The following is a 13,949-nucleotide window of genomic DNA, read 5'->3' as shown; positions in this document are numbered from 1 at the left end:
TCTGCTGGGGTGAATTTGATCAAGGGCATGATGCCTTACCAGAAGCAGGATGGAGAACATCAGGTGTGGGGGGGTCTGAAATGAATATTGAGAAATTCTTTCCCTAGGCAGCTAATAGCTCAGAGCAAGATGAGGTAGTAGCAGTCTTCGGTGTGCTGTGCTCTTTCCTTAGGATAGTGGTGTGTTCATGCGGTAAAACTTGTGAGGTCTGACCTGGTAGGAACTGGAGATAAAGACCAGAAGCTTCCTTCAGTCCCTCGGCTTGCTTGGGGAAGTAAAGAAGGTTTAGCTATTGAGAGTAGCTAGCTTTTGAGGGCGGAGTGGCAATATCTCAACCACTTGTCTTTCAACTTCGAGGTTTCTTCTGCTAGTTAAAATTTTGGATTCTGTGAAGCAACTCTGAGCAATTGAGGAAACAGCCTTCATGTTAATAATTTTCTCTGAAGTTGAATACGCTGGAGGGAAGGAATGCCATCTAGAGGGACCTTGACATGCTTGTGAGGTGGGCTGATGCCAACCTCATGAACTTAAACCATGACAAGTACAAGGTCCTACACCTGGGTCGGAGCAATTCCAGGCACAGCTACAGGCTGGGCAGAGAAGAGATTCAGAGCAGCCCTGCGGAGAAGGACTTGGGGATGCTGGTAGATGAGAAAATAAGCATGAGCCAGCAGTGTGCGCTTGGAGCCCAGAAAGCCAACCGTATCCTGGGCTGCATCAAAAGGAGCGTGACCAGCAGGTCGAAGGAGGTGATCCTGCCCCTCTGCTCTTGTGAGACCTCACCTGGAGTATTGTGTGCAGTTCTGGTGTCCTCAGCATAAAAAGGACATGCAACTGTGGGAAGAAGTCCAGAGGAGGGCCACGAGGATGATCAGGGGACTGGAGCACCTCCCATATGAAGACAGGCTGAGAAAGTTGGGGCTGTTCAGCCTGGAGAAGAGAAGGCTGCGTGGAGACGTCATAGCAGCCTTCCAGTATCTGAAGGGGGCCTATAGGGATGCTGGGGAGGGACTTTTCATTAGGGACTGTAGTGATAGGACAAGGGGTAATGGGTTAAAACTTAAACAGGGGAAGTTTAGATTGGATATGAGGAAGAAATTCTTTCCTGTTAGGGTGGTGAGGCACTGGAATAGGTTTTCCGGGGAGGTTGTGAATGCTCCATCCCTGGCAGTGTTCAAGGCCAGGTTGGACGAGGCCTTGGGTGACATGGTTTAGTGCAAGGTGTCTCTGCCCATGGCAGGGGGGTTGGAACTTGATGATCTTAAGGTCCTTTCCAACCCTAACTATTCTATGCTTCTATGGTGTGTGTGTGGGGGGTTGTTTGGTTGTTTGTTTGTTTGTTTGTTTGTGTGTTGTTTTTCTTTTGTTTTTTGTTGGTTGGTTTTGTGTGTTTTTGTCAAGAAAATTCTGTTTTATTTGTGAGTGTTGGGTTTCCATTGCACATCTGGGCAAACAGCTTTCTACAGTTACATTTTTGGGCTTGTATGTGCACAGAGCTGAATGGAGAAAAATCTGGCTGAGACAAGGTAGCAGCCAGCATAAAGCCAGGGCTAATTTAACATGCTTGCAGTTGAAGCTTCCCGTTTCCCTCCCTGGACTGTAGCAAACCCCTACACATGTTCCCACTGGTCTTATGTGGGGTTAGAAGGACTGGCATGACATTTGCTGAGAGAAACGGGACCTCACTGGAAATTGTGTGTTTACTTTAAGGGTTTGCGGGATGCTCAAGACTAGCCTGGACCTGGCAATGAGTATGGTGTAAGATTGACTCTGACAGTCTTCAGGGTGGCCATCATCATCTTCACCTGATTTGTGTGACACCTAATTTCAGTATGGTCCCATTGTATAGCAGGAACTTCTTCATGCCACTGCAACTCCAGTGATGATCATGCACATTAAGCCATTTTCACAGTTCTCTGGTATTTTAGGAATTTTGGAGCCATTGTTTAGTGACTGTGCAGCTGGAGTGTGGCAGGAAAGTGGAACGAAACTAGTGAAATGCACAGCGGCTGTGAGAGGCTCAAGCAAGTGTGCTAAAATATGGGTTAAGTGGATGAGCTGTGATCCATAAAATGGAGCAAGTTTGACTTAGTCTGTTCTACGAAGTCAGCGCTATTATTGTTTTAGTCTAAACACTGTAAACTAGATCTATTATTCAGTCTGACCCACGGTCTTGGTCAGAATCAAACCCTGAAGATACAGCTAAACCCAGCCTTGCTCTGTCATAGCTGAGCAGTTAAAAACAAAGAAATCAGCCTCTATTCAATTGCTGAACTTCCATTATTTGTGGTTTTAATAAGCAGGAATAAATACTCAACAAATAAGCTTCCTGTTCTTAAATGATTGTGTTCTTCTGTTTATTCATAAACTTGAAATTAAATTATTGATTTTTTAAAATTATTTTTAATTTAAAGCAGGCTAAACCTCATGGGAAGTATGTCTTCTGGATGCATGAACTAGAAATGGTTCATGCCCTGATTCTCATCTGGAGGATCATATGATGGCTTAGGGTAGAGGTGTTATCCTGGAATAGCTCAGAGTAGCTCAAGGGTTTGGGATGTGCCCCCTCTCTCCCTTTTGTGTGCTCTCCCCTAACTACAGGTACCTCAGGTTTTAAGTAGGGTGGAAGATGCTATGGGGAGTGCTTTGGGGTCTCTGGAGCTGGAGGTCAAAATAGGCAATTTATAGTAGTTGATGCATATCCTTCCAGCGCCCTCCATTTAGGGACATGTTTCACACCACCTTTGCTAGCTCTCCATGGGGCCTTTTGAAAGTATTTATACTCCCAGAGGAATATAAAGGGGTTGTAAATTCTCAGTGGAGCTTGCCAAGCTGTAGCTGCACAAGCTGTGTCCTACCACAGGGCTGTGCTTTTCAGCTGGCTGGCCAGGAAAAATGAGCAGCCTTTTCACCTGGGGGAGTTTGCTGTGGGAGCTGCCATGACCACATGAGTGGCCAGGTATTGGATGTACGTAGTCCTGATCCCAAGGAAACCCATGCTGGAAAGGAGCATCTGGGATGTGATTTGGCTTGTTCACCCTCTACCCCAAAGGCTTGAGGGTCACAGGCAGAGATTGTGGCTCCTTTGGGAGCTTTTCCACATGATTACTGCAGAAACATGGATCTGTGCTCTCTGTTCCAGTTTATGCAGATATACTATTCAATTCCAAGGGAAAACCATTCTTCAGATGCTGCTTTCGAGGAGCATGGCAGATGCCAGAGAGGAAGCAGGCAGGTTTCTCTCACCCCACTGTTTGAGACTGGGTGCTGCTGCAGTGTTTTAACATCTGCAAAGCTATGTTTTCACAGACTTGTAACCTCTGCGTCAGGAAACAGTAAGAAAGCAACTGCTTCTCTGAGCCTCAGCCTTGCTGCTTGCTGGCTGTAGCAGGGTGGGGGGAAGGAAGTCTGATGCTGATCCTGGTATGTTGGGCATACCTGCTCATAGCTTGGCTACACACAGGACAGTTGTGAGGGGCTATTCTAATTGCAGGTTGCAAACTGAAGGCAGGTGGCTTTCAAGGCCTTGGCTCTAATTATCCATGCTGTAGAGCATCAAGTGATGTGTTCCTTCCCTGTGCTAGCGGGGGTTCCTCTCAGTGTCTTAACAGAGTCCCCCATCCTGGCATGAGTGATTCCCAGGCATAGGGCGAGGCGATAGTGAACATGTGCTCTCAGCCAGGCTGTGCAGCTTAAATAGTGGGCTTGCAGGATGAAACAGGAAGCAGAGCAAAATCCGGTGCTTCTAGAGATAGAAAGTCTGTGGTTAGTTTACCTTGGGCCATGCATCTTGAGGTGGCCAGTCTTGTCTTTTCCAGTGAAGGAACTGAACAAAGAGTTCAGTCCTGCATCTGCATTACGATAAAGCTGCTGTGATTCCTGTGAGGCTGGAGATGACCAAGAGCACTGTCCAGGCAAGCCTGTGTTAAGGAAGTGCTCTGTCTCTGTGGGGAAGCAGGGCTCTGCTGTGTGCCTTAGCAAGGACTTACACAACTGTGGAGCTGCCCCAAGTTCTGCCAGGATTTGGATGTGCTTGTAAGAAATGGGTTCTGCCTCTGACTCATTTACCAGCTGGAAAAGGTCAAAGGACTTTAATCTTGGGTTAACAGGCTTCCTCTGTGCTCTTGTTTCCCCAGGGTGGCCACTGACCACAATGTTGATAACACCACAGCAATCCTCAGAGAGTGGCTGAAGAATGTGCAGAACCTTTACCATGATGTGGAGTGGAGGCCAGTGGAAGACCCCCAGTGAGTACTGCAGTGAGGGGCTGACTAAAGCTGTTTGGTGTACATCTCAAATTTTCTAGGTTTTCTGTTTTCAAACTAGGAGATGTACTAAATGTCCAAGCATTGAAATGTGGTGGGTTTTTTGGTACACGGGTTTGTTTTGGGTTGTTTGGTTTTGGGGTTTTTTTGCTTTGTTGGGGTTTTTTGGTTGTGTTTTTGTGAGCCTGCCCCATTCAAATTGCATTCTTATGGAGTCCATAGAAAGGTTTCTAACTTCAGTGGAGCAACTCATGCAGAACTTCAGGGAAGAAAGCATTTTCCATTCAGTTTAGTATCTGCAGCTGCTGTCTTTGCATGGTAAACAGATAGCAGGTACAGGGAATAAAAGTGGTTGTATTTATTTGCAAAGGAGCAGAGAAATCACAGCCCATTCCCATAGTGTCTGTGAAAGTTCTGAAATGCATCAAATATTCAGTAAGTTCTCAGGAGAGAACTAGATTTAATTCAGTATTGCATGAATTGCAGCATCATTGCTTTGAAATATGACATTAGGTGTATTGGACTTTTATTGCTTTGGTTTGTCTATTTATTTGTTTTCCTCAAGATCAGCTGTTGCTGGTTTTTCTTTCTCTTCTATTTCTTCTATCAGAGATTATGTCAGTTTCCTCTTTCTTTAGGCTTGTTTGGTTTTTGTTGTTGCTTTTCAAAGTCCTCCGTGCAGTGATGGAACATGTGTGGTACAAACCCACAGGGAATGCTTGTTTTATTGACTTTTTTGAATCCTGTCATTGCAATTGAGTTTGCTTAATCCTGTCAAACTTGGCTTTTTTAAGTACTGTAGAATTTTTTAAATTCTTAGTTCCTTCACTGGCTTATGCTGGCACTGTTTCAAAGTCCAGAATTTTTATTCCACATAGGGATCTGTCCCTAAGTTTCAATCCACCTTTGTTACAAAGCGTTTGCTTTTGGACCGGATTCTGAAAACAGACATGTTCATAACTTCAGTCGCATGATTGGTCCTGTTGTGTTGGGTGTTTGTAGATTTAAGAGCTGTTACTGGGATCTGTTAACAGTACTAATAATGCCTGGGCCCTAAGGGAATCCAAATAGCCTTTATCTTCACATCCTCAGCTTGTTGATTCTACCGGAGGTAAGGAAGCTGCATTTACCTTCTTAAACTGAAAGCCTAGCAGTGGACAGCTGACTTTCTGCCAGAGGGTTAGATGAGGTGAATCAATTTCAGTTCATTTTGATGAGGTAACCTCTGCTTATGCCAGGTGAGGGGCTGCTGGTGCAGAAGAAACTCCTGGTTTTGACAGTGCTTGTGGTTGCTTAGTTGGCAGGAAATGCTGCTGCACTGCTTGTTCTCTGGTGCCCTGCGTACACATGCCAGCAAGAAACTTGGAATCATTCTCTCTCAGAACCTCTCCTGGGTTGCCTGAGGTGACTAACACTGTTTTCCTTTTGGAAAGAAGGCAGCAAGGGAACTATTTTTGTTTGGTTGGTTGGGTGGGTTTTGTTTGTTTTTGTTTTTGGTTTTTTTTTTACTAGTGTAATAGGGCCCAAACATGGTTTGCAGTCCCTTTTCCTTTTTTTTTTTTTTTTTGACAGCTCTTACCCAGAAGAAATGGGGCCAAAACATTGGCCAAGCTCCAGATTCACTCATGTGATGAAACTCCGACAGGCTGCCCTGCGTGCTGCACGAGAAAAGTGGTCAGACTACATCCTGGTAAATACAAGGTTGATTTATTAACTGACCTCAGGCAAAAGCTTTTCAGGTAGTCACTTTGATACTTGGGGCTGTCAAAATTTTCCCTTCCATCTAATGATAAAGCTCTCTGCAATGAGATGCTCTGTGTTATTTTTTTGTTTGATGAGCAAGGGATTTTGCAGCTGGGGAGGCAAGTCCCTGGGTAAGCTCAAGGCTTTCTCCAAAGGTGTCAGGATTGAATATAGTCCTGGTCATAAGTAGGTACCTGCAAGGGAGCCCCAGATTGAAACTCCACTTATTATTGATGAAATACAAGGGAAATAGTTCTGCAAAAAAGTTCTGGGAAGATGCATGCCTTTGGTCACTACAGCAGCAGTTAATGGTGGTGTTGCCACCTGAACAAGGCAAGAATGAGGCCTGTTTTTAAGAATTCTTGTGATCCTCTTTACAGAATAAGCTTGTCCTGAATTTTCAGCAGTGTTTTTTTTTTCCCCTTCCATCTCCCTTTCCCCCATGCTGGAGTAACATTGTGAAGAGTCAGAGGGAAACTCCACCTTATCTCATAGCTTTCTGGTAGGCAGCAGCCACTCATGGGCTTACCTGCAACAGTGCCCTGTAGCATCAAAACCACCAGCTCAAGTTCTTTTTGGCTTTTTTTTTGCTGGGGGGCGGGTTGCCAGGCTCTTGCCTCTGGCTGGTTTTTTTTTGCCTGTGGGTTGTTGTTTTTTTCAATCTCTTACCAAGAAGCTGTCAGGGGAAGCATATAATTTAATCTAATAACAGACTTCCTTTTCTCTTCTCTTCCCCTCTTGCTTCTTTAGTTTATTGATGCAGATAATTTACTGACCAACCCTCAAACCTTGAACCTGATGATAGCAGAAAACAAGACGTTGGTGGCACCAATGCTTGAATCTCGCTCCCTCTACTCTAACTTCTGGGGTGGCATCACGCCACAGGCAAGTGACCTCATGAGCGGTGCTGGGTGACTGTGCAAGCTATGTGTTCAAAGGCCTCCTGCCTTGTGTCTGTGATACAGTGGGCATTGGTTCTGTTCTATGGGCTTTGCCATCTGCTTTTTAGTGTCCTTCTGGAAAGAAACTGCTGTAGCTCTGAGACATGCAGAGGTGGTGTTAGCATATAGTGAGGATAGTGGTGTCATGCAGTCATCTCACCTTGTGCCTCCTGCTGGTGGCATCCCAAACCTTGGGTGAGTACCTTTGGGAAAAGCCTATACGTTTATAGGGTATCTGAGAATAAGAGTAGAGAGGACATTTCAGCCTGTGAATCTTTTTTGTTTTCTAACTGATCTGTATGTATCAGCAAAGGGAATACATGTTCTGTATCGGATGTGCAGGCGCATAGCTGAAACTTGCTTTCTTATCTGAGATTCCTCATGTGAAAAAGCTGAATCTGGAGGAAGCAGAGCTTGTTTAGCCAAAAGTTCTGGGAAGTGATACAATCCCATTAACTATATGAAAGATACTCATATACCCACCAGAATTTGAGTTGTTTCCATATGTTTGTGTAATGGCCTTAAAACTCTTGGTATGTAATTTTAGAACAGCTTTTCCTTATAGTGATGCTAATATAAGATGAATTTGCTTTTCTCTCTGTAGCTCTCCATTATGGATAGGTAATTTTTCTCACATATGAACAAGATTTATGTAGTGGGGCAGCACCCTTTGCTTTGTCAGGAGTGTGTGCTCTGAATTGTGTATGTAAAGGGTACTGCTGTAAAGGACAGAAGTGCTGAGCCTAGAAATTTAATGTTACTTTCTCACATCACATATATTGCAGTAAGTATTAGATACAAAAATATTGTGTAGTAGAAATAGAATTATTTTTAGAGCCAGAATGAGATTGAGCTATTGCTTTACAAATTGTTCCACATTACTGTGGTGTGTTGACCCTGGCTGGTAGGTAAGTCCCCACCAAGTTGCTTGCTCCCACCTGGTGAGATGGGGAAGCAAACTGGAATGGCAAAAACAGGAAGGGAAAAAACCAAGACCAAGCCCAAAAGTAGCCCTCAGTGGCTGAGGTGGGTTAATAAGTGAATAGGGGAAGAAAAGCCTCAAACAAACAAGTGATGCAAAACCAGTCACTATCACCAGATGGATGCCCAGCCATTCCCCCAGCACCAGTTTCTTTGGATCCCAAACACCCTCCCCTCTCTGTCCCCCCCCCCATGTCAGTGTTATTGCTGAACGTGATGTTACAGAGCACAGAAAATAACTGGTCACTTTGGGTCAGCTGTGCCAGCTGTCTCCTCCCAGCCTCTTGCTATGGGGGTGAGTGTGAGCAAGTGGGAAACAGAGAAGGCCTAGTGCTGTGGAAACTCTATTCAGCAGCAGCTAAAGCATCGGCATGTTATTAAATACTGCTTTGGTCACCAGTCTAAAACACAGCACTGTGTGGGCTCCTAGGAAGAAAATTAACTGTATCCCAACCAAACCCATTACAATCGCCTTGTCCATAAAAAGATTTCAGCAGCAAGATCCAAGGTATAGAAGGGCAGATCTATTGTCACAGTAATTTTTTGCTCCTTTTCATTCTTGACCTTTGAAGTGTTCTTAACTAAGCTCTAGATGGACTTTACAAGACATTCAAGCCGAAATGGGGACTGTAGTTAATGCTTTTCTTTTATCCCAGCTAAGCCTCAATAATGAGATCAGCTTTTTGACCTGTTGGCCAGTCTGCTCCTGGCATGTGTTTTGGCATCCTTTGAGGAAGTGGGTTCCTAATCTGCATGTGTCCTAGAATAGCAAGCAGGCTTTTGTTCTCTTGAAAATTTTCCCTTTTTGCCCACATTGGCCCTGCAAAGCTTCAGGAGTTCCTTTTTACACCCAAGCCTGAGTCTTGTGTTTCCTTGTTCATAAAGACAGGCTTGCCCTACTGCTTAGACAAGTGAGTTCAAGCCTGAGCTGCACATAGATCTTGAGCCCTCCCTGAGTCATGTGAGTAGGAGTACTTTAGAGAGGCTTCATTGTCCAGCTGTTCCCTACCCTCTTGCTTTATTCTAGAGAGCTAACCAGATACTAATTGTTGTCATCATCACTGGAGTGAAAGAAGAAGCAAGCTTCATTCCCCCTTTCTTCTATTTACCTGGCATTAAAAAAAAAATTAAATCATTCTTCCTTCCCAGCGTTATCAAGGACACAACTAGCAACCACACGTAGGGTGAAAATATGACAGTTGTACTGGGTCAGACCAAAGGTCCATCTGTTAGCAGCAGTTCCTAGCAGATTCCTAAGGAACAGTATAAGAACATAACAAACAAGTGAATGATACTTTCCCAAAATATTTTTCCATCCTCTGGGAATCTCCTTTATGAGCTCTTGAGGAAGGTCTATGTCTTTAAAGCCCTCAGTGATTTTTATTTTATTTTTTTTTTACTTTCTCTTTTTTTGTGTGTGTGTTTTCTTTTTTTGGTACCCACACCATCTTATGGCAAGGAGTTCCACTGTTCAGACTAGCTAAAAATAGCGGGAATAGTCCCTGAACTTTCCAGATTCTTGGAAGTAAATATATAGGAAAGGGGGGTGTTTACTTGTTTCAGTTTTTGTTTTGAAGCGGAGATATAAATTTCATAGCAAAGGCATTGTCCTTTAAGTTTTTAAGGTTAAGTCCTCAGACAGCCAGATTTTCCACTGATATAAATCAGCACTGCTCCACAGGCTGAAGTAGATTCTGCCTGTGTGCACCAGCCTCAGCCCTGGCCCCCGTGTTAGCTATTTTCCATCATTTCCAGGATTAACTGACAAAAGGAGAGTGGGGAACATAGTAGCAAATGCATCTTGCTGAATTCTGAGTGAAAAGCTTTTCAAATGAAAGTTCCCACTTGATTTTTTTATGCTTAGTTGCTGCTTCTTGTTTCTGTGCTTGCAGCCCCACAGCTTCATGCTGTCAGCCTTGCTCTCCCTGGGAACTTGATGACGGGGGTAACAGCTGGAGCATGCCCTGAAACGCAGCCTCTGGCACTGAGAAACAAAACAACTCCCCACTGTTTGACATATAGTTGTCATGAAGCTAACCTTAGGAGAGCACAGCAGCAGTGCTGACAAGTTGGAGTCTTTCTTGACTACACAGGATTTATGAGCAGTGAAAATCCCCCAAATCCCTTAGTGAGTGTCTGGAGGAGGTAAGATTGATTTCCAGCATATTTCACCTGTGGGCATTCTTGGATGTCTGTTAAAGGTTGAACATCTTAACCCCTCCTTCAGTAGGAATGTTAGTAAGATCTCTGCCTACTCGCTCCTTTTCATGAAAATCAGACCAGCTGTGTTTGAGATACCAAGTCCTCACAGTATGGTGAGAAAGCATGTGAAGAGCAGAGGGGAGGATTGACAGATACACGATCACACAAATGCATCATACCATGTTTCTACACAAAACCAGGGTAAAGTGGTTCTGCAGTGATTTGCTTAGCTGTTGTAGGATGCTCATGGAAAATACGATGCAAAAGTAACTCACTTTAGTGACCCATCATTTCTGTAAAACCCAGAAAGCTCTGGATCCAACCAGATGTCAAATTGGTCTGTTAGGATTTTCTTTCTGGAGTATTTCAATGTATTTATTTCCAAATGTGGTAGCTTTAGACATACTGTACCTGCAAAACCAGCTGGGAGCCACACAGTGTAAGTACTGGAAGTCTAGCAAAGAACATGGCTACAGAGAAATGTGCTGACTGAAGTGCCTCCCCCAGACAGAGTGTGTGGGGAGAGCTCAGATGTATTAAACCTGCTTGCCCTGGGGTGGAGGAAGTGGGAATTCTTATACAGCTGATGGAGACTGAGATGATGCCTTTGCTGCAGTGAAGCAAATAATCTGCAGGTCCTATTCTGTGAGACACTGAATGAATGTCTTCTGCGCCTGTTGAATATGGAGGATGTCATGGATACTCAGCAGCTTCCAGGATCAGACCTGAGATGTATATGCAAAAAAGTTATTTGAAGAGCCAGGAGAAAATAGTCCAAAGTTTGAAGCACTATTGCAAGGGAATTTTGCAATGGAAAGGCCTGGATTTCCAATAGCTATTAAAAAGGAAAGAGAAGGTCAAGCTTAAACATTTGGGATGGAAATTGTTTCTAAATACTTGACTGAGCCCTTTCCAAATGGGAGATACTTAAAAATCTGAGAATTAAGCTGATCAGTCTCTGCTGAGGGAGGGCTAAGGGTGAGAGCTTTTGCTAAGGAGCTCATCTATGAAACAGAAATCTCTTGTAACAAGCTGTCCCCTTGTTGTGATTTCAGGGCTATTACAAAAGAACCCTGGATTATCCCCTGATACGGGAATGGAAGAGGACAGGCTGTTTTGCTGTCCCAATGATTCATTCCACATTCCTCATTGACTTGAGGAAAGAGGCCTGCACCAAGCTGATGTTCTACCCCCCCCACCAGGACTACACCTGGAGCTTTGATGATATCATGGTCTTTGCCTTCTCCAGTCGCCAAGCAGGTATGTCTGGAGCCTTTGCTTTGGAGGATTCACTTGTAGAGGCATGCAGACCTCTACATTGAATTCACAGGCTAGAAGTCCTGTGTGACTTCAGTAGTGAGTTAAGACCCTGTTCTCTTTTCTGTTGTGGACCTGGTCAGGGATAGGCAGCAGAACAGGACTGGTGATGGACTTTTTATTCACAGAGAGCTTCAAAGGAAATAGGAGCTGTTCTTGGGATAGGGGTAGTGTTTCAGAGACAAAATTTGTGGCATCCACCCTTAATTTGTGTCACAGCAATAGAGTGTTGAACAAAGGTGAATACTGTGAGTATTCTGAAGACTGAAGGTAAGGTATTTTAAGTCACCACTTCTAGGAAATCCATGAGGAAGGGGTGAAGGCCAGAGACTCTTTAAATGTAGCAGCCTTTGTGGAAAACAAAGCCCAAGATGATCATCCGCAGTGTTTATGAGGTTTTGCTTCATGGCAGCTCAGCAAGAATTGTCTGAGGGAGGTGGGTTTTGGTTTGGGGTTTTGTGGGGTTTTTAGTTTGGTTGGTTCGGTTTTCTCAAAAGCAGCATCTCAAAAGTGCGACTTTTAGGGGAACAATGTGGAGCCTGTGGGCTGTGCTGAGAGGAAATCTCTTGCAGGCAAAAGTGGGTCAGAGCTGGTGTGTGAGCATTAAAATCACTGCATGATTGCCATTGTATTATTGGTACTTTGGGAGAACCAGGTGAGCAGTGTGCTGCCTTGAGACCCTTGGGGCATAGCAGAGAGAAAATCGGTGCTGCTTTGGCTGATACCATAATTGGTTTCTCCGTGGCCATGGGAGGATTTCTGTTAGATGTGAAATAGAGGGGTCCGTTCAGGCCAAGTCACAACCTCAGTGTCCTCTTTCCTTCTCTGGAATGGCTGTTGGTGTTTGCTGAGAGCTCCAGCTGTCTCTGAGAAATCACTGTCAAAACTTTAAGGGCTGACCTTGCTGTACTTCTGGTGATGATGTTCAGTCCCATTTATTATTGGAGAATGTATCTGCTGGGTATTGTATCTCCTGTGAAGCCCTGGCTGGCAGACCTGCATATAGCAGTGTCAGAGCTGAAAGGAGCTCCTGGGAAGGATATGGTTGTAATGGCCATCTATATTGTTCTTTGCCCTGCTGTGTTGAAAAAGTGAAAGTTTGCGGCCTTATAAGGCAAAAGGGACTGATGAAAGCTCACTGGCACCAATGAAATGCACTTCTGTTCAGAGCTTCATGAGTGGTTTTCTGACTTACTGAAGTGAAGTAGTGGAGAAAAATGGCTTGTGGGTCCTCCGAGTGATGCGCATTTAGCGTTACCTGTGCTGTTCGTAAAGGAGGCAAAGTTAAGGTGAGCAAGAAGGGCTGTCCTTCAGGCAAACAGAGAGGAAGTGCAGCAGTACAGCTAGTTGGATTTGGCAGTTACCCCTGCAGAAGAGATGGGCTGAGAAAACTGCCTTTCCCACCATTTCCAGACCAGCACAGCAGACACCAGATTTCTGTAGCTTTCCTTTTAGGGATGTTTCTGGTGTGAAGTTCTTGGCAGTACTGAAAAAGATGGCATTGTCTTGGCAGACTAAGCAAGGCATTTTAAAACTCAGCTATGAGAGCATGAGAGGCATCAAATCAGAGAGACAAATGGCAGAGGCAGCAAGAGCTGAAACTGGAGCCTTGGGAGGCAGAGGTGAGATGGGGTCCTGACTTTCATGGTCAGGACACAGAAATATTGGCTCCAGAGGAGAACTGAAGTTCAAGCCTGGCTAGCAAAGCAGGATCCCTCCAATCTACTTGCTCCACTTGTTCCCTCTGACAGCTCTCCCATAAACGCAGCATCCAGTGAGTGTGGTAACTGCACTGCTTTAGCTCCATCTGTGTAAGAAATACATTAGGGATTGAAATCCATCATTTTTCCCTTCCATCCTGGAGCACTTTAGCTTTTTCCAGGACTGAACCATGACATCAAAGGCTTTGCTTCAACACCCTGGCCCACTGATCTGCTCAGATTGTTGTCCTGGGCTGAGTTTTGTCACCCAGGATAAAAGGATGACATCAAGTTGAGAAATGGGAAGACGCCTCAGATCAAACCATGGATTTTCCACAGTGGATCTACTGCTCAAAGCAACTGTTTTGTGATGCTCTGAAGAGACCATCCCACCTCTGCTGGGAGGATGTGGCCTGTGGTGGGAGTGCTGATTCAGACCAAAATCTCAGTGTGCCTGGGCTCTGTAGGGCCCCTTGCACTCCTATGCAAGATAGCATTTAGATGCCAGCCAGATGTCCTGAGCTTCCTTTCAGCCTGAGGCTCTGAAGAACTGGAGCCAGCCAGCAGGAAGGTCTGCTCACAGGGCCCCGGGGGAAATAGAAGGTGCCTAAACGTGGCTGTGGGTTTAGGGCGTAGCTGTGAATGCTGGTCACTGCCTGACAAAGGCTGGTCATTAGACAACTGTGTATACCTTTTCTGTCCCTGGTAGCAATCCTTGACTTGATTAGAGAAAGAGAGCCCAAGAACAAGTCCACCTCCCCATTTTAAGGTAGTTTTATCATTCTAAAGCAGCTTTTATC

The 13,949-nt window shown here is 44.8% G+C and overlaps 1 protein-coding gene across 1 annotated transcript in view; it reads left to right on the top strand.

Moving 5' to 3' along the window:
* COLGALT2 (collagen beta(1-O)galactosyltransferase 2) overlaps positions 1–13,949 on the top strand; it is a 55,647-nt gene that overhangs the window by 33,134 nt on the left and 8,564 nt on the right. The window contains exons 2-5 of the mRNA XM_061345696.1: positions 4,137–4,247; positions 5,838–5,955; positions 6,759–6,893; positions 11,188–11,392. Coding sequence (XP_061201680.1) covers positions 4,137–4,247; positions 5,838–5,955; positions 6,759–6,893; positions 11,188–11,392 — 569 coding nt within the window. The remainder of the gene's footprint in view (positions 1–4,136; positions 4,248–5,837; positions 5,956–6,758; positions 6,894–11,187; positions 11,393–13,949) is intronic.

Source organism: Neopsephotus bourkii, unplaced genomic scaffold (genome assembly GCF_033783945.1).
Source record: "Neopsephotus bourkii isolate Nb327-2 ecotype Australia unplaced genomic scaffold, CSIRO-AGI_Nbou_v1 NB_234, whole genome shotgun sequence".
NCBI classification, from domain to species: Eukaryota; Metazoa; Chordata; class Aves; order Psittaciformes; family Psittacidae; genus Neopsephotus; species Neopsephotus bourkii.
This window is presented reverse-complemented; position numbering and strand designations above follow the sequence as displayed.